The sequence below is a fragment of the Panthera onca genome, chromosome E2 (assembly GCF_046562875.1).
Source record: "Panthera onca isolate mPanOnc1 chromosome E2, mPanOnc1 haplotype 2, whole genome shotgun sequence".
NCBI lineage: Eukaryota > Metazoa > Chordata > Mammalia > Carnivora > Felidae > Panthera > Panthera onca.
The window spans coordinates 3,240,830-3,259,022 of record NC_138353.1 but is presented as its reverse complement, the minus strand read 5'-3'; the positions used below and the strand labels follow the sequence as shown (position 1 = coordinate 3,259,022).

The 18,193-nt window shown below is 56.6% G+C and overlaps 2 protein-coding genes across 5 annotated transcripts; both read right to left on the bottom strand.

Moving 5' to 3' along the window:
* Window positions 1-438: 438 nt before the first annotated feature.
* Window positions 439-6,817, bottom strand: DNAAF3 (dynein axonemal assembly factor 3). Of its 3 annotated transcripts, none has more exons than XM_060652475.3 (12): window positions 6,718-6,817; window positions 6,517-6,605; window positions 6,085-6,227; window positions 5,817-5,910; window positions 3,919-4,076; window positions 3,464-3,646; window positions 3,057-3,182; window positions 2,828-2,950; window positions 2,488-2,626; window positions 1,584-1,695; window positions 1,346-1,420; window positions 439-1,261 (listed from the first exon to the last, which is right to left on the bottom strand). In XM_060652475.3, exons 2-12 carry the CDS (start codon window positions 6,599-6,601, stop codon window positions 763-765), a joined length of 1,737 nt encoding a protein of 578 aa, XP_060508458.3. In that variant the 5' UTR covers window positions 6,602-6,605; window positions 6,718-6,817; the 3' UTR covers window positions 439-762. The 3 variants fall into 3 exon arrangements, with proteins under 3 accessions (XP_060508458.3, XP_060508459.3, XP_060508460.3); XM_060652476.3 differs by having other exon boundaries at window positions 2,497-2,626; XM_060652477.3 differs by lacking the exons at window positions 6,085-6,227; window positions 6,718-6,817 and having other exon boundaries at window positions 6,517-6,604.
* Window positions 6,818-11,028: 4,211 nt separating this feature from the next.
* Window positions 11,029-17,784, bottom strand: SYT5 (synaptotagmin 5). Of its 2 annotated transcripts, none has more exons than XM_060652573.3 (9): window positions 17,604-17,784; window positions 16,437-16,560; window positions 15,708-15,880; window positions 14,003-14,122; window positions 13,722-13,889; window positions 13,188-13,355; window positions 12,797-12,911; window positions 12,396-12,529; window positions 11,029-11,636 (listed from the first exon to the last, which is right to left on the bottom strand). In XM_060652573.3, exons 2-9 carry the CDS (start codon window positions 16,513-16,515, stop codon window positions 11,436-11,438), a joined length of 1,158 nt encoding a protein of 385 aa, XP_060508556.1. In that variant the 5' UTR covers window positions 16,516-16,560; window positions 17,604-17,784; the 3' UTR covers window positions 11,029-11,435. The 2 variants fall into 2 exon arrangements, with proteins under 2 accessions (XP_060508556.1, XP_060508555.1); XM_060652572.3 differs by having other exon boundaries at window positions 12,797-12,914; window positions 17,604-17,782.
* Window positions 17,785-18,193: the final 409 nt, after the last annotated feature.

Genomic DNA, 18,193 nt, shown 5'->3' with positions numbered 1-18,193 from the left:
TAACTGGGGCGCGTGAGGGGTGGGGTGGGCCATGCTCCAGCTGGATCACCCTTCCACCTTGGCGGCCTGGGGATCCAGCCCCCTCCTCCCTCAGACCCAGGAGTCCAGGCCCCCAGCCCCTCCTCCCTCAGACCCAGGAGTCCAAGCCCCCAGCCCCTTCCTTCCTCAGACCCAGGAGTCTGGGCTCCACCTCCACGCTAAAGTGCAGTCTCCATGAGAGCTATGGTCAGTTTCACTGCCCCAAACCTCTTAGCCACTCAATAAATTTTGATTTATTTCAGGATCCAGGTGTGGCCCAGACTCTCGCAGGCAACAGCACAGAGAAACCCACTTCTAGTTTACTTGGAACTAGGTCTCCTCTCTCGACCACCCTAGGCCCTCCCCTCCCCCAGCCCTGGAGACAAGACTGAGGACAGGAAAGCTACACGGGCACACGGAGAAGAGGACCCCACTCTCTTTACTTGGACCATGTGGGTGCTGACTAGCCCTGGAGAGCAGACCACCCCAAGCCCCAGTTAAAACAGGACCTCTGGCGACAAGGGGACCACACAGAGGGCCCGAGCCTCAGGGCCAGATCGCCAGGCTGTGTGTAGAGGCTCAGGAATGAAATGAGAACTCTGAGAGAACCATCTAGAATTCTAAGAACAGACTATAGCATCCCAGGAATGTAATCTGAAATTCTAGCAACACCTCTGAAGCTGATTGAGAATGTTGAGAGTGTAACTGAGTATTCTACAGGCGGGCTCTACTTCCGGGACCTGACTAGAGGTCAGAGATGGGGGGCTGGGTATCTGGCAGTCGGGGCAGACTCTCTGGTTTTGGGGTCTGACTCCCTGTGGGCGGAGCCTGAACCTCTGAGAGTGAAGCCCGAGACTCTGAGGGTAGTTTGAGGCGCTCAGAGGGTGGGGTCTTGCCTTCCGAAGGCTGGGTCAGGCCCTCCGGGGGCGGGTTCCTTGCCTCAAGGGGCGGGACCAGGGCGTCAGGGGGCGGAGTCGCGGATTGTACAGCGGGCGGGACCAGGGCGCCAGGGGGCGGAGTCGCGGATTGTACAGCGGGCGGGACCAGGGCGCCAGGGGGCGGAGTCGTGGATTGCACAGCGTCGTGGCTGCGGAGGCAAGCAGAGTCCCCGGACTTGTAGAAGCGTGCGAAGGTCTCAGAGGGCCTGTCCTGGTTCTGCGGGGTGAATCCAGCCGCCTGAGCTAGCTCCCCGACCCGGGCGGAAAACCCCTGCAGCTGCTCTTGCCGCAGGTCTACCAGGTACCTGCAACCAGGAAGTGGTGTGTTAGGGGTCCTGGCTGACGGCCCTCAGCCTGGACGTTCCCTGCCCTGTCCTCTGTCGGCTCACCGGGCTAATTCCACGATCAGGTGTCCTCCGGGAGCCACGCAAGCCCCGAGGTCAGGGCTGAGAAGATGCACCATCCTGGGCAGAGAAAAGGGGAGGACTGAGGCTCAGACTTGCAGGTCCCGAGGGAAGAGTGGGGCTGGGGGATCTGCCCACTGATTGAGGACGGTCTGGGGGCCAAGATTCCTGGGCCTAAGGGAGCAGATGTTGGGGGAGAGAAGTCCGGGAACCTCCCTCTTACCCACAGGCCACGTAGAGAAGCTGGAACCGTCCCTCGTAGCAGCTCTTGTGGTGAAGGGTTTGGGCAGAGCCGAGAGGCAGGAAGTGAACGGTGAATTCCGGGGAAGGGGCAGCTGGGGAAGACTCGCAGAGTTAGACAGACAAAGCTTGGAGATAACACTCTTTGCTTGTCTTGAAGCCCTTCCTCACAAGTGGTTTCCTGGAAAATTCTGGGAAAGTCAGCCCAGCAGGTAGAGAGACCCATCTTACAGACTAGGCAACTGAGACTCAAAAGAGGGCAAGAGTGGGTGGCCCTTTCTGGTGCCACAGGACATCCAGGAAGAACCAGGTTGGGGGATGGTTACAAGGAGGCAGACCGGAATTGAGGTGGGGGGGGGGGGGGCGGGGTCTCTCCAAAAGTGAGCTGGGACACAGCACCTTGTTAGAATGTTCTCGTCTCTTAGTCTTCTGCAGGTAGGATTAGAATTCTATCAGAATGGGCAAACCATAAGAGACTCTTAAATGCAGAGAACAAACTGAGGGTTGATGGGGGAGGGGGAGAGGGGAAAGTGGGTGATGGGCATTGAGGAGGGCACTTGTTGGGATGAGCACTGGGTATTGTATGGAAGTCAAATCGACAATAAATTATATTTAAAGAAAATAATTCTATCTGAATGACAATAATGATGTTAGGATTTAGGAAAGGGAGAGAAATACAAAGAGAAGAGAGAAAAATCGACAACCACAGGTACAAGAGACCATTTGTCCAGGCATTGGAGGCCATATCAGTACACACTCTGGACTCGAAATCCCTGGAACCTGAAGCCCAGGATGGGGGTCCGGGTCCCACTCCTCCCCGGAGGATGATGTGCCCACTGTGTCACCCAACTCGCATTTCAAGAGGGTGAGCTGACTGGCACGCTTACCGCGCTTACCGCGCTCCGGGCTTCCAGGGCCCTCGCCGTGCACCTGCTCAGGGGTTCCGTGGTTGGCTGTCGGGCGCCCCCAGGCGGCCACCTCTCGGAACAGCTCCGTCACGTTGTGCTGGGTGATCTCACTCGCGGTCTGGGGAGAGAAGGGGCGCGGTCAGGGTGACCCGGCAGGGCCTAGAGTACAGCACCCCTCCCCCAACGCCCAGCGCGAGCATGCGGTGACGGATGGGATGCGGGTTAGTTTGGATTTCCAGACTGGGCTGAGAAAGTATGGGGGGGGGGGGGCGGGGCCTCGAAAACCCTCTCCCAGAACCCAGCACCTCCAGGCGCCCACCTTGACTGGCTGTCCGTTGCTGGTCCGCAGGAGGCTCTCATCGTCCGCTTCGATGCCAAAGGCCACGAATGGTCCCGTGGCAATGTCCCCCCAGTACCCGCGAGTAGCGACACGCTCCCCGTGCTTGAGAAAGCAAGGAGCGAAGAGGCAGGTAGGGTCAACGTCCAAGACCCCGGTTCCTATGTCCCCGAAAAGAAGGATCGGCCAGGGCAGGGAGGTAGACACTCACATAGCTCAGGAGGCGGCCAGACGCAAGGGTCCGGTTGGGCACGTGGTAGGCGCTGGAGTCTCTGAGTTCAAAGGCGACGCCTGTGTCCCTCCAACGCCGGAACTCGCGAGTGTGGATGACTCGGGCCTGGGTAGGGAGAGGAATGAACAGAAGCCTAAGTAAATCTGGCATATGGCTCCCCAGCGTCCTCCCTCGGACCCAGGAGTCCAGGCCCCCAGACCCTCCTCCCTCAGAGACCAGACTGCCAGTCCCTCCTCCCTCGGACCCAGGAGTCCGGCCCCTCAGCCCCTCCTCCCTCAGACCCAGGAATCAGGCCCCCAGCCCTTCCTCCCCCGGACCCGGAATCAGCCCCTCCTCCCTCAGACCCAGAAGTCCAGGCCCCCAGCCCCTCCTCCCAGGCCCCTCACCCCGCGGTCGTGCAGCTTCATGTGCAAATCCCAGTCGCTGACACCGCGCCGGGCGTCGTAACGGGAGCCCAGGTAGTGACGCAGCCTGGAGTCCCAGAGGCGGCTCATGGGGAAGACCTCAGGACCCTTCTCCCCGCCGGCCCAGAAGCGGAACACAGCCTCCAGCGCGTCGCGCTCGCGGAACTGCACGGCCAGCACGCGTGGGGAGAGAGCGATGGAGAGGCGGCTGCAGCGAGAGCGCTTCCTCCCGCTTTACCCTCCCTGCCATCCCGGGGCGTGGGAATGAGTCTCCCATTTCTCAGACGAAGAAACCGAATTTCTGAGAGTACCCCCCTAGCGCACATGCCACAGTGGGCGCCGGGGAGCTGGGGTTCGACTTCCATTTACGAAAACCCTTTTGGATCGCCCAAGTGCATTGTTCCCGTGGCCGTCCGGATCCTGGGCGGTGACGCCACCTTGAGGGCGCTCAGGCTGAGCCAGGGCAGCTGCTCCGCCAGGCGGTGGGGCTCCGGGACCAGGCGCGCCAGGCGGTCGGCCTGCGCGCGCACGAAGGCGGCCACCTGGGGGCGCAGCAACGCGTTCCCCCACACCTCCAGGAAGGTCTCGCTCCTCTCTGGGGAAAGGTGGGGCTGGATTAGCGGGGACAGCAGAGGAGTGAACCCAGAAATGAGACCCGTGTGGGTGACGCATACCTTCTGTAGGGCAATCTCATTATTTTATAGTCACACATGCCTAAGGGACACTGGCAGACCTCCCCCCCCCCCCCCCATCCATCCCTCAAACGGGAAGAATTACTTAGACCTAATCTGGGTCCCCTAGTCTTCCCCGCCCTCCAGGTGAGCCCAGTCCTGAATGTCATGTTTAAATTTTCCTCCCCTTAAAGAAGAAAAGGTTATATAGAGAGATGGAAATGAAGACTTATGCATGTTAAAATACCATAGCGTCAAATTGTTCCATTTTAGTAGGAATCTTTTTCTTTTAAGGTTTTTATTTGTTTATTTTTGAGAGAGCGAGCGTGGGAGGGGCAGAGGAAGAGAGAATCTTAAGCAGGATTCACAGCCGGCACAGAGCCCGACCCAAGGGTTCCATCTCACGACCGGGAGGTCATGACCTGAGCCAAAATCAAGAGTCAGAGGCTTAACCGACTCAACCACCCAGGCGCCCCTAGTGAGGAATCTTATAAGAGAACGGTATGCCTTTAGTTGGACACACATATACATCCGTATCAATGCATCTGTATCAATATATGAATTGTTTAAGAATCTTATAATAGAGAACTATATACCTTAAGTTAGATTGGATTAGTTCTAGCTTCAGAACCTTCTACAAGGTGCATTGTGAAATGTGTGCACTGTATTCTGAAGGCTCTGGGCTGTTAGCGACAAGTACCATCCATAAGTATGACAACAAAGTCATATATGACAAGCCAGGAGATATACATTTTTTTTTTAAATCCTCACAAGAATTCTATGGGGAAAGAATTTCTAGGATCCTCATTGCATCAGTGTAGAAACTGAGGCCCAGAAAGGGGCAGAGACTAGCCCCAGGCCACTCAGGAAACAGAGCTGGGATTTTTTTTTTAATAATTTTTTTCTATGTTTATTTTTTAGAGGGAGAGACAGAGTGTGAGCAGGGGAGGGGCAGAGAGAGAGGGAGACACAGAATCCAAAGCAGACTCCAGGCTCTGAGGTGTCAGCACAGAGCCAGATGCGGGGCTTGAACCCATGGACTGTGAGATCATGATCTGAGCTGAAGTTGGACACTTAACCGACTGAGCCACCCAGGTGCCCCTGGAGCTGGGATTTGAACAGATTGTCTCAGTCCAGACTTTGCTCTAGGCACTAAGTCGAAGTCGTTGTTACTGAGAAATTTTCCTTTCTGCCTCCCCACCCAAATCCTCCTCCCCCCTTCAATCTCACTTCCAAGGCTGCCTCCTCCAGGCAGACTCTCTGGGATTCATGTCTCTAACTGAGAAGACTCAGGCCCATGGGAGGCTCTGGCTGAGCTCAGCCAAACCTTCCCCACATCTGGGAGATTCACTACCTCTTAAGAAGTCCTTTGATCTCCTTTGGACTTCTCCTTTGGTAGGAGGGTTTCAATGGTTATCCTGTGTCATGCACAGAGTTTATGCGGATTTTCTCCCGGAATTCTTTCAATGGCTCTAGGAGGTGGTATATTTAGCCCCATTGTACAGGTGGGTAAAGCTGAGGCTCTGAGACTATCAAATGAATGAGCGAGTAATGGAACAGGCAACTGTGACCCAAAGGTGTAATTGCACCATTGAAATGCCAGAATCCCTGCGGGGTGGGGAAGAGCTGCTGGGGGCCAGAATGTCTGGGTCCTTGTAACTGACCTTGCAGCCCCATCTTCTCAGGTTCCTCCAAGGCTAGGCTGAAGATCAGCATGTGTCGGGCCACAGCTTCCAGATTATTCTCAAGCACATAGAACTGGAAAGACAGGGTGAAATGATTCCCTGGCTCCTAGGATACCCAGGAGCGGGAGCCACCATCCTCGTCCCTCCACAGGACCCAGACATCCTGTACACTGGCTTCCTTCAAACCAGGAGTCTGGGCACTCACCTTCATTCTCCTCTCGCCACCCACCCCACAATCCCCGCTCACATGTAACCTCCTGCGAGGCCAGAGAGCTGCCCGGGCCAGAGTCCGAAGCAGGTGCCGCCCATCCACGGATCCCACCAGCAGTACATCTAGCTCGGGGGTCGTGTGCTCTGTATCCTCCCGCAAATCTGGGTCCACAGGAGGACCTAGTAAGATGACACAGGCTCGGGTTGGAGGCCTGGAGAGCCTCCCCCTGCAGCCGCCCCAGAACGATGGACTACAACTCCCAGCAGGACTCGCAGGCCTGGCCTAGGTTCCCGAGGGAGCTGTGCCTCTAAGCATTCTGGGAATCGTAGTCCGCAAAGGCCATTTGGGACGCCCAGTGAAGGGCAGCGCAGCCGTTGGAGCCTCAGAGAACGTTTGCGCGCCGCCTGCCGGGCTGGGAAGGCAGTCGCTGGGTCAGATGTGGTCCTTGAGGGGGGGGAAGGGACTCACTCTCAGCCTGCAGGTCCAGCGCTGGGGACAAGCCCCACCAGGACACGGAGCCGAAGCCTGTGCCAGAGCCTGCCGGTGTGGTCATCGCCCTGCAGGACGGACATCCTGGGAGTCCCCAAACATCGTCTCTGCCTCACCCACCCATTCCCCTGTCACCGCCCCTCATTTCTCGTCCCTCTCCTCCATGTGACATCCCCTCACCTCTATCCTTCCAAAGACTCCGGGTCGCCCTCTCCCTCCCTGCTCGGTGCTGCGCTGCTGCAGTTCTGCACCCACTACACACTACTACCTCTCGCCCCCTTCCTTTTCGACCAATCACCCAATGAGAGTACGCGGGTTGGCACCGGCGCGATCAACTGACCAATGAGAGTGAGCGGGACGAGCACGCTGCGAACTTTTGGCCAATGGGAGCGCTTGCGGGAGCGGAAGGCGTAGGGACGCGGTTGTCATGACGACGGCCCTGGAGGAGAAGGGGCGGGGCCAAGAGAGACTGGGGCGGGGCAGGAGAGGCTGGGGCGGGGCCAGGAGAGGCTGGGGCGGGGCCAGGAGAGGCTGGGGCGGGGCCTGGGGCGATCCACACATCTGGGATGGGGGAGGTGTAGGCAGATTCAAATTGACACAGAACAGGAATAGAATCTTGATTAATTTGAATTAAAGTGAGGCGGCCTAGACCTCTGTGTCCCCTGTCCCTTTCTCCTCGTGGTTCTACCATCCAGGGCTTCTCAACAGGCGGGAAACAGCAAAGTGCTTGGTCTAGCTAGTGCTGGCCCCTGGTTGTTCAAGTTTCAGGATATGTGTTACATACAGTCATTACTAATTACTAAAATTAAATTCCAATTAAATGCATTACATTACAATAAAGGTAATACAGGGGCCCCTGGGTGGATCAGTGGGTTAAGCATCTGACTTCAGCTCAGGTCGTGATATCACCGTTTGTGAATTCAAGCCCCACATCTGGCTATTGGCACAGAGACTGCTTTAGATCCTCTGTCCCCTTCTCTCTCTCCCCTCCCTGGCTCATGCTCTCTCTCTCTCTCTCTCTCAAAAATAAATACACATTAAAAACTTTCTAAAAACAAATAAGAATTTTATATTTTATCCATCGTGGATTTCTTTTTTTTTTTGGATTAATTTTAATCTTTCAAAAATACTGTATTAAAATGCTATTTATCTTGATTGCTGATGGTTTTGTTTTGTCGGCTTCGTCTTAGATTTGGGAACCTTCATCCTGACCCTGGGAAATACTATATTACCGCATGATGGCATGCTAATAGGCCTCTCTTCTCGGCTTCGTATTCAGTGACTTCACATCGGTGGCTTGAAATCAGCCGTGGTGGGAGTATTGACACCATGGAAATAGGCAGACTACACAGCAGGGCTTCATAAAATTGGTAACAGCACACCATGGGAGGCACACCAAGTCTTCTCTGGCCTCCACGTCTGAATCCTTTGCGTATTTCCCTCTGCTACACCAATTCCCTCCTCCCCGACCCCCAAAATGTCCAACTCCAGCAGGGGATCTTTCTCTGAGTTCTCTCTTGCCTTCCCTTCCCAGCAGAATGGCCACAGCAGTCTATACCCTGTGACTCCCAGTACTTTATATTCAGGGAACCCAATGGTAGGATGCTGGAGAATATGGCTTTGGGTGTCAGACATGCCTGGCTTTACATCTTGCCATCACCTGCTGGCTGAGAGACCTCGACCAGGTGACTTAACCTGCCTTTGAGTTCCACAAGGGCAGGACTTGAGTGAGGCAGGTCTCCAGACCAGCCCCAGCACCCAGCACCGTGTGCAACACCCAAGGAGCCTGGCTCTCCAGCTCCACGACCTGAGGTAAGTCAGTCACCCTTTCTGTGCCTCAGTTTTCTGCTCTGTAAATTGGGAATGGTAACATGCAGCTGGCTGTGGTGTCAGGGATTGAAGGGGGTCCACCTGCCATCCAAGGACAGTTCTGGGCACTAGGGAGTGAAGCTGGGTCTCAGCAGTCCCTGCGGGACTCACTGGCCTCCTGGCTCTTTTGAGAACATACCAAACCTGCTCTTGCCCCAGGGCCTTTGCAACTTAGGGTTCCTTCTGCCTGGGATTCTCTTCCCCTTCATCTTTATTTTATTGTGGTAAAGTACACCCAACATAAAGTTGAATGACACTTAGGATATTCACAATACTGTGCAACCATCACCACTAGCCAGCTCCAGAACTTTCTCATCACCCTGTGCTCATTAACCAGTCTCTCCCCATTTCTCCCTCTCCCTAGTCCCTGCAAACCACGAATCTACTTCCTTCCCCCCCCCCCCCCCGGCCTTTGGATTTGCCTCTTCTGGATATTTTACACAGATGGAATCATACACTAAGTGGCCTTTTGTGTCTGACTTCTTTCACTTACAATCATGCTCTCAAGGTGCATTAAGCTGTAGCATGAATCAGCATAAAAACTCCTTCTTATGACTGAATAGTATTCCATTATACGTCCCCCCTCATCTTTGCGAGCCTCATTCCTTCTTGTCGTTCACAACACAGCCCAAACATTACCTCTTCAGGAAAGCTGTCCCTGACTGCCCTTTCTTTTTCTTTTTTTTTTTTTTAATTTTTTTTAACGTGTATTTATTTTTGAGACAGAGAGAAACACAGCATGAACGGGGGAGGGGCAGAGAGAGAGGGAGACACAGAATCGGAAGCAGGCTCCAGGCTCTGAGCCATCGGCCCAGAGCCCGATGCGGGGCTCGAAATTGCAAACCGCGAGATCGTGACCTGAGCTGAAGTCGGACGCCCAACCGACTGAGCCACCCAGGCGCCCCACTGACTGCCCTTTCTAAATCATCTCGGCCCTCACTAGCTTACTGCCCACACGGATCACCATTTGTAATGATTTTGTTCTTCTCATTTGTCGGCTTTCTTGTTGAGACGTGGAACCAGGGACTCTAACTCAGAGCAGATTCGATGCCAGGACTTAGAGACAGACTTTCTGGCTGTATGATCCTCAGAGGTCATGCTACTTCTCTGAAGCCCAGTTTCCTTATTTGTCGACTGGGAATAATAATCACGTCCATTTCACGTGATGGCTGTGAGGATTATTGTTACCGGCAGTAGCAGTAATAGTGATAATAGTAATGCATAATGCTGTTTTCATTAAGATGTCCCCTAACTCACTCACACATACGAAATTATCGCATTTTAAAAAGAAATTTGTTAAATCGCTTAACGGGGCATCTGGGTGGCTCAGTTAGGCGTCTGACTTTGGCTCAGTTCATGATCTCACAGCTTGTGAGTTCGAGCCCCATGTCGGGCTCTGTACTGACAGCTCAGAGCCTGGAGCCTCCTTCAGATTCTGTGTCTCCCTCTCTCTCTGCCTCTCCCCCACTCGTGTTCTCTCTCTCTCTCAAAAATAAATAAAAACATTTAAAAAAAGAAAAAAGGAGAAATTTGTTAAATCGCATGGACATCACAACCTGTGTAACTGATCAGATTTCCCTTTTCCCATTGGCTATCAGGAAGCTCAGTGCAAGTTAGTACTCTGCCTTTTTTTTTTTTTTAGTATATGGGGGAATCTTTTGCCTCATTCTCCACTTAACCTGCTGGTCAGAGAGCTTTCTTACCAGGACACCTGGGTGGCTCAATTGGTTGAACATCCAACTTTGGCTCAGGTCATGATCTTGGAGTTCGTGGGTTCGAGCCCCACGTCGGCCTCTGTGCTGACTGCTCAGAGCCTGGAGCCTGCTTTGGATTCTGTGTCTCCCTCTCCGTCTGCCCCCCCCCCCCCAACTGCTCGAACTCTGTCTCTGCCTCTCTCAAACATAAATAAACATTAAAGAGAGAGAGAGAGAGAGAGAGAGAGAGAGCGAGAGCTTTCTTACCAAATTGCATGGACCTCTGTCTACCACCTGAAATCCTGTCCAGGATAAGAGGAAGGAGAAGCCAATGTAACAATCATCTTTCCTAGACACAGATCAGGAGGCAGACTTTGTTGAAGGAAGACAGGGGTGTAGTTGGAGGCATTGGCTTTCCCTGTGTAACTCTGTCCTTTCTGCCCGTCGCTGGGAACTTCATTCCCAGACTCTGCGTCTCTACTTTGTTTCCTTGATGAGAGTAAGTCGTTTGGAGGTAAAGTCTGGATTTGCATCAACTCGGGGTTCCCAGCGTCCAACAGAAGCTGCCACACTGAAGACATCATGCAAAATAGAATGGATAAACAACGGAAGAAGGAAAGGAAGGGAGGGAAATATGGGCATGGAAATCTATCTAAGTCATGGGTGAGGGAGCGGATTAAATTCATGAGCAAGTAAGTGATTCATGGACTCCTCACAACGAGCATAAAGTAGGTGTTGTCATTACCACAATTTTTTCAGGTGAAGAAATTGAGGCTTGGAGGGGTGAGTAAGTGGTGGATGGTGGGTGGGTGGGCCCGTTTCCCTCAGTGTGTTTCCAGGATGAGCAGCCCTATCCTTGCCCTTGTGCGATCCCACCCTCTTGCCAGCCCTGCCCCTGCCCAGCCCCCATCGGTGAGCATTAGGTCAAGCCACCAAAGTTGCTGAGCATTTATTTGGTCCTGGAGCAGTGCAGGAATCCGACTAGGGACAGGAGCGGGTGATCCTGTGCAGGAAGAGGGGCACTTGGGAGCGAAGGGGGTAGTAGGCTGGGTCACTGATTGTCAAAGCAGAGCGTGGGACCCTGGGGGTGGGGGAGACCAGATGGCTCCCCTCCCCCAGGGGTCCCTGGGGCTTCTGGGTATGTGCTTGGTGGGAGAGTTGGCAATTACCACGACTGGTATGATGGGGGATGGGACGGCAGGACCGTGTCAGGTTGGGCGGAGTGGGGGTGGCGAGCGGTCAGAGAAGGCTTAAAGGCAGACCCCGGCCTGGCTTTGGCCAGGAGTCTGAGGTCACGGGCCGAGTCCGGGCTTGGCAAGGGGCTGGAGTTGGGGATCAGGGTGCAGGCAGCGGCCTCGCTCGGTCGGGGGGCCGCAGGGAGTGCCACTGGGCAATGGGCCGCCGGGGGCTGGCCAGCATGTCTGCCCAGTGCCGCAGGCCGGCTCCCCCTGCCGCCGCCCCTACCGCTACCCTCCCGATGGCCTCGTTCTTGCCCAGCTTGTCATAGTCCAGCACCGTCAGCTCCACCTGGACCTTCTGCACACAGGAAGGGCAAGGGGAAGAGAGAGGAGAGTTCAGGAAGGAGGCTTGGCGGGGCAGACCTGGGGTACCATGGCTCAGGAGACCCTCTCCCTAGCAACCAGAGTTCCAGGGGGACTTGTTAGCGCCCTGGGCTAAGACCTCTCAGGGGACTCAGACGGGGGATGTGGTGGGAGGTGAGGGGGTGGACAGCCTCTGTTCGAGTGATGGTCTGGATGCTTTCTTCCTCTGGAATCAGCTTTCAAAGGACATAAATCCTAAGTACCTCCTCAGGGAACAGCCTCCGAAGGGGGACAGACCTGGAGGGCTCTTAAATGCGTGCAGTGGCCAGGCCTGGGTCCAGCTAAAGAGTGCTGTGGGGATAGCTCTTTTTCTTAGTACCCATTACTCCTGAGGGGGCGGGGCATCCTGGTCTTGCTTGGGGGCGGGGCATCCTGGTCTTGCTTGGGGGGTGGGGCATCCTGGTCCTCCTTGGGGGCGGGGCATCCTGGTCTCGCTTGGGGGCGGGGCATCCTGGACTTACTTGGGGGGCGGGGCATCCTGGTCTTGCTTGGGGGCGGGACATCCTGGTCTTGTTTGGGGTTGGGGCGCCCTGACGCTCATAGGAGGAAACTGAGACTGGAAACACAACCTCAGGCCCCCAGGACCTGGAAGTTGCTAAGGAGTCTCCCTTCCCCTAGCAATAGGGGTTTCTAATGGCCCGGGACCCTGGGGGAAGGGCTGTTTTGACAGAGGCTTTGGGCAGCCTGAGCTCACCTGCACCTGGTCACAGGGCACCTCGAAACTGAAGGCCTCATTGTAATAGGGGTTCAGAGTGTTCTTCTTGATGGTCGTTTTCTTCTTCCGCACCTTTTTGCCGCCTTGAAGCAGGTGGACCTTGACATATGGATCTGGGGAGAGAAAGGAGTCTTACGGCCCCACTGTCAAGTCCAGGGGATCGTGTTAAGGGGGCATGAGAGTCTTCGGAACAGCACACCCTCTGCGCACCCCTCACGCCTCTCTCTCTCTCTCTCTCTGACCAAAGCAAATCTATATCCTCCATGGCAGTCTGGGCCTCCCCCTCCCCCAAGGGACCCTCAGGACCCAGAAAACAGCCAGATCCTGTGCTACTGAGCCTCCGCGCCACCACCGAGATCATTTCCTTGCTTCCCACACACCGGAGAGCCCCCCTACGTCCATCTTCTTCAGGTTCTTAGCCTCCAGGACGATGACGGTGAGTTTCCCGGCCGTAGGGACATAGCGGAGGGAGAAGCAGATGTCACCTAGTTTCTCCTGCTAAAAGACAGAGGAGGACCCATCGCCGGAGTCCCTGCTTCCCATCCGTCCCCTCTCGGACCTTTCTTCCCTCCCCCTCCCCTTAGAGTGGAGTTAAGACCACAGAGGCACAACCCAAGGAGTGGAGAGGTTGTACCAGGAGAGCCCCCGGGTCTAGCCCTTTGCGGCAGGTGCAAGGGCTAGAGCCCCGAAGGTCCAAGAAGCCTGTGATCTGATTGGCCCGGGCTCGCAGTGGGCGGGCCCAGCCGTGGGGGCGTGGCCACGCCTGCTCACCTCCTCCCGAGGAGCTGCCTGCAGCTCTCGCCAGGCCAGCACCGGCCGCCCCAAGTCGACGGAACTCATGGGGACCCGCACCTCCCCGATGGCATCGTTGCGGGAGAAGCGGTCGAAGTCGTACACCGCCATGACCAGTACCCTGCCCCCCAGCTCCACGTAGGGGACCTAGGTGAGGGGGCCACAGAGAAAAGAGCACAGGGTGGAGAGTAGGAAGTCAGACAGACAGGAAGTGGGGCGCAGCACGTCCAGGTAGAACACGGCGGGGGGGGGGGGGGCGGGCAGCAAGGGTTCAAGGGGACCGGTGTGGGGAAGTCTGTGGAACCCAAATGGGACAGCCCAAGGACCCAAGGCACAGCCCAGGGGTCAGCAGTGCCCCACAAGGGCAACCCAGGGTCCAGTGTCACAGTCTCCAGAGCTGGTGGCTGCCAACAGGAAGAGCTTGAAGTGGTCGGTCCCCAGGATTCCAGGTACGGGGGTGCGGGGGGGGGGGCGCAGGTTACCAAGCCGGGGGCACGGAGGCCAGGAGCTCACCTTGAACGCAAAGTTCTCCCCAAAGTGTGGGTTGAGCGTCTGCCGATGCACCTTGGTCTCATGCCGCCGCCGCTTGTCTGGCAGCAGGTAGACACGCACATAGGGGTCGGAGGAGCCGCCCAGGTCCAAGGCTGCCAGGCCCTCGGCTTGCAGGATGCCCACCAGCAGCTGAAAAGTGACGAGGAGGCTCTAGTCTTAGCCTCCTTTTTGGCGCCTCCTCTGAGAAGGGGCTAGAAGCCTCGGACCCTCCCCTCCACGCCATGCCCCTCCCCCACACCCACCTGTCCACTCTGGAAATCGTAATCGAGTGAGTACTGCAGTCGTCCTAGCTCGTGCTTCTCTGCCACCTGCGACCCTGGCCCAGACGGTGCTGGCTCCAGCTCCTCCACTTCCGGCTGCACCTTAGGGAGCCGGGGGCAAGGGCAGGTGAACTCTTCCCCCTGACAGTGGGATCCTCCAAGCCCAGAAGCCAAGGGAGACTCACAGAACCCCCAGGCTACACCTGAGCACTTGCAGGGCAAGCGGAATCGGTGTTTGATTAGTGATGTCCGGCAGAGGCAGGGAACAGTAAAGGCGTGATTCATGATGTCTGCTATGGGGCAGAACAGACATGGGGACACTGCCGCGCGTCGTGCCTAGACTAGAAGAACAAGCACTCCTAGTGCCTCGCTGCCTACAAGAAGGACGCAGAAGGTTCTACTTCACACGCTAAAGGAATACTGGGGTTGCTGTCCAACTTGACGTGTTGACTAGTGATGTTGCCACAGAAAAACATGGAGGAGAAATAGTATATTTAGCCTGTCCTGGCCATTCCGAACTGGAACAAGACTTCTTAACCTAAGCCATCAATTTTCAAAATTCAGTGTGAATCAGAACTCTCCTGAGAAATCCCACTTCAGAGGTTCTGATTCAGCAGGTCCGGTGCAAGATCCAGAACTTGTGTTTCCACAAGTACCTGAGGTGATTCTGATGTAGATGGTCTTTGGGCATCATTGGCTTAAGGGATAGGGACGGAGGGGTGGAGGCTGGCTCCCAGGACTCTAAAGGTCATGCTTCATGGGTGATAATTATAACAGATAACAGCCATTTGTTGACAAGGGAGGAGGGGAAACACGAGTTACAGACCACAAACGTGAGGCTCACAGTGAATTTCCCTAGGTCACAGAGCTGGGGAATGGTTCCTCTCGGTTGGAAACCTAGGACAGCCTGGCTCCCAAGTGCGCATCATTTCACTCTGCACTCAGAGGCCTAATGCTCAGACCCTCACACCTGTTACCTTTCATTTTCGCTCCAAGGGCCTCTTTCAACTCATGTTGCTTTCATTCCCTCGAGACAGCCACACCAGCCTCCTCCCTGGCCTCCTTGCCTCAACTGTGTCCTCCACGTGGGTTCCGGAGGAGTCATTCCAACACCCACGTGACCCTGTTCCTCGCCTGCTCACAAATCTTCCATGGCTCCCAATTGCCCTTGTGACATGGACACTACTGAGCTCTTCAGACACTCACTCTGGAGTGCAGTATATTTACACTCTATGCTCCAGCACGGAGTGAAAAATGACTCGTGGTTCCTCAAATATGCCTCAGAATCTGGATTCCAGGCCTCAGCACATGCTGTTCCTTCTCTGTTCTTGGCTAACTCTGTGTGTTCCTTGGGTCTCAGCGCAGAAGATGCCTCTACTGGGAAGCTTCCTTGGACTCTCTGGGTTATCAGGTGGTTTTTCTGCACTCCGGTATGCTCTGTGCTGCCCCTGATATGGCACATAACACCCTGAATTGCGAATGTCTGTGTGAGTGTCTGACTTCCCCACCAGACTGGTTCTCATGAACAGTGACCGGCCCTGGCCCATCTCCAGGTCCCCAGCATCCCGGTTAGGGCTAAACACACAGGGGGCATGAGTGAATAAGATGGGCATAGGAGGGGGGAGAGCACGGACTGAGGCTGGGGGTGCAGGGAGAGGCAGGGCTGAGGGGCTGGGCCAGGCCACACCTTGTCTATGTAACTCCGTCCCAGCTCCTTCACTTCCTGAAGGTGGACCTGGGCTTGGGCCTGAATCTTCTTGCCCGACCGCCTGCGACAACGCTTCCGGTAGAGGCAGAAACAGCAGCTGAAGACGAGCAGGGCTGAGACCAGAACGATGGTGGCCAGGGCCCAGGGGGGTACTGCAGAGGGCATGGAGACAACACTCAGTGAGGCCCTAGGAAGCAAGCTGGCTGATTCAGTCCGGGTTACATGTACAAGCCTTAATCCTGGCCAGGTTTTCCCTCCAGCCATTTCCATTCCATTTTATTCCCGTGTTTTCCTTCCAACTGATCTCACCTATAAAGCGATTTGATGCCCTTATTCTAGGCTGACACCGTCCAGATTTTCTTGCCTGTTAGCTGCACCTTCTCTTCCACCCCCTTTCTAATTTCTGCTCGACCCACTGACGCATTTGGAAGCCATGCCCCTCCCTGGCTTCAGTTTCCCTATCTTTGAAAGAAGGGAGAGGTGGGCCTTCCAATCCACAATCCAAGATCCCATTCCATTCCACACTTTCTGATCTGGTTCTCGATTTTCTTGCAAACCGGTCCCTCTTCCGTTTCACTCGAAGTCCAGAATTCCAACTACAATACCACCCGGATTTTCCAGTCCGCCAACCGAGGACACCCGTCCGAATCCCGCCCCTGAGAATCCTAGCCGGGCTTTCCCTCCACTCTGGCCCCGAGTCTCGCTCACCAGGGCCATGGCCGATGCGACTCGAGTCCGGAGGCGTGTCGGGCGCTGGAGGCCCTGGGGTTGGGGGCTCCGGGAACATGGCGGCGGGGTCTCACGGTCCTTTCTGTGGAGGCACCCAAGAGCCCTAGCCCCCCACGCCCACCCCGTGCATTCATTGACGCTTCCGAACAACGAAGAACTCCAACTCCCATCGGCGCCCTGGGCGACCAGCGGCATAGGAATCGGCCAGCAGCCGCGAGGCATGCTGGGGGTTGTAGTGTCAGCCCTCTCAGCGATGGAGGGCGGGCGCTGGCGTGGGCTCGAGGACCTAGTTCCATCCCAAAGGGATGCCCCCGCCCTCCAAGGCCCCCGAGGAATCCCGCCGACTTCTACCCCTTCGGTGCCAGACTCCACCGGCGTGAACCGGAAGTGGGCGAAGGCGGGCGTGGGAACCGGAGACCTGGGTTGTCCCGAGCACCGGGTGGCTCGGCTCGGGCGGGGCGGGAGCAATGCTGGTTGCCCCTGGCAACGAGCTGTTGCCGAGACAACAGGCGGGGCTGACGTACAGATGCGGAATCCAGGCGCGGCCAGCTAGCTCTTCGCGCGGTCAGGACCCCAGCCCCGGACCCCCAGCCCCGGACCCCAGGCGGAGCGAGCTTGGGGAGAGGGCAGCCTCGGCCGTCGCTCCCCGCGCCCACGGCTGGCTCCTCGCTCCACATCTGGCCCTGCGAGCCTCTCTCGCTCCTGCCGGGGCTACCTGCTGCCACCGCCGGGGGTGGGGTGGGCTGGGGGCGCACATCGTCTCGGCCTGTCTGTCTCTCCCGCGCATCCCGAGCTGTCTTCACACCTGTCCTCATGACCGTCTCTGCCTCCACACCTCTCCCTCCACTCCCGATTTCTGCCCATTCCCCCACCGGCCCCTCGCTGCCCCCCTATCCGCGTCCCTCTTGCCCTCGGCCTGTGGTCTGGTCTGTGTCCCGGGGTCTCCCACCCTCCCCCCTGCCTGCTCCTCCCTCCCCTCTGCTCTTTGTTTCCACACCTGTCTCTAAATCGCAGTCTCCCCGTTTCAGCCTCCAGCCCTCCCACTCCTGTCGGGCCCTCCCTAGTGTCCCCCCACGCCACATGCCCTGTCTTTCTAGGGATGAGGATGAACAGGGGCCTTAAGGAGGGGGTCCCAGAGGCTCCTACCTGCTCAGCGGCTGGACCGGACCCTCCCGGGAGACGCCCAGGCGCTGGCCCCGCCCGGACCCCGCCCCCGCACGCGGGCGGGTGGCGCTGTCCTGGGTGCTGATCACTGAGCCCGGTGGGGCGGGGGCGCGGCAGAGCTGTGTGTGTGTGTGTGTGTGTGTGTGTGTGTGTGTGCACGCGCGTGCGTATTAGGTCTCGGGTAGATGGAGAGCCCGTCCCTCCCCTTGTCCCGCCCCCAGCCAGGAGCCACCAGGGTGCCTAGGGATATTCACCCTGGTCCCAGTGGATTTTCTGCTTTCTTGTCCAACTGTCTGGCATCTAGGCCCCCTCTGTCCACCCCCACCCCCACCAGGATACCCTGTCCTAGGACCCCAGAGACTGTCTCGGGAGACCCAAGTACCCAAGTAGTCAGGTATCCAGACACAAGACTCAGCGTGAAAGTCTCTAGTGAATCCGCCCCAGACATCACCCCACCCTCTAGGATCTCCTAGCACCAGGCCCAGGAAGCAAGCCCCTATGCTCCTGGCTTCAGGAACCGGACAGACGCTGGAACACAGTGTGGACCTCCAGCCCTCTCTAAGAGACTCAAC

Coding starts and splice junctions, on each gene's coding strand:
- SYT5 (XM_060652572.3), bottom strand. CDS start 16,515: ATGTTCCCGGAGCCCCCAACCCCAGGGCCTCCAGCGCCCGACACGCCT. Junction 15,881..16,436: donor TCGCATCGGCCATGGCCCTG/GTGAGCGAGACT, acceptor TGCCCTCTGCAG/TACCCCCCTGGGCCCTGGCC. Junction 12,530..12,796: donor GGACGTAGGGGGGCTCTCCG/GTGTGTGGGAAG, acceptor TTCTCTCCCCAG/ATCCATATGTCAAGGTCCAC.
- DNAAF3 (XM_060652475.3), bottom strand. CDS start 6,601: ATGACCACACCGGCAGGCTCTGGCACAGGCTTCGGCTCCGTGTCCTGG. Junction 1,696..2,487: donor CCCGGAGCGCGGTAAGCGCG/GTAAGCGTGCCA, acceptor AGTCTTCCCCAG/CTGCCCCTTCCCCGGAATTC. Junction 1,421..1,583: donor CTTCTCTACGTGGCCTGTGG/GTAAGAGGGAGG, acceptor TTCTCTGCCCAG/GATGGTGCATCTTCTCAGCC.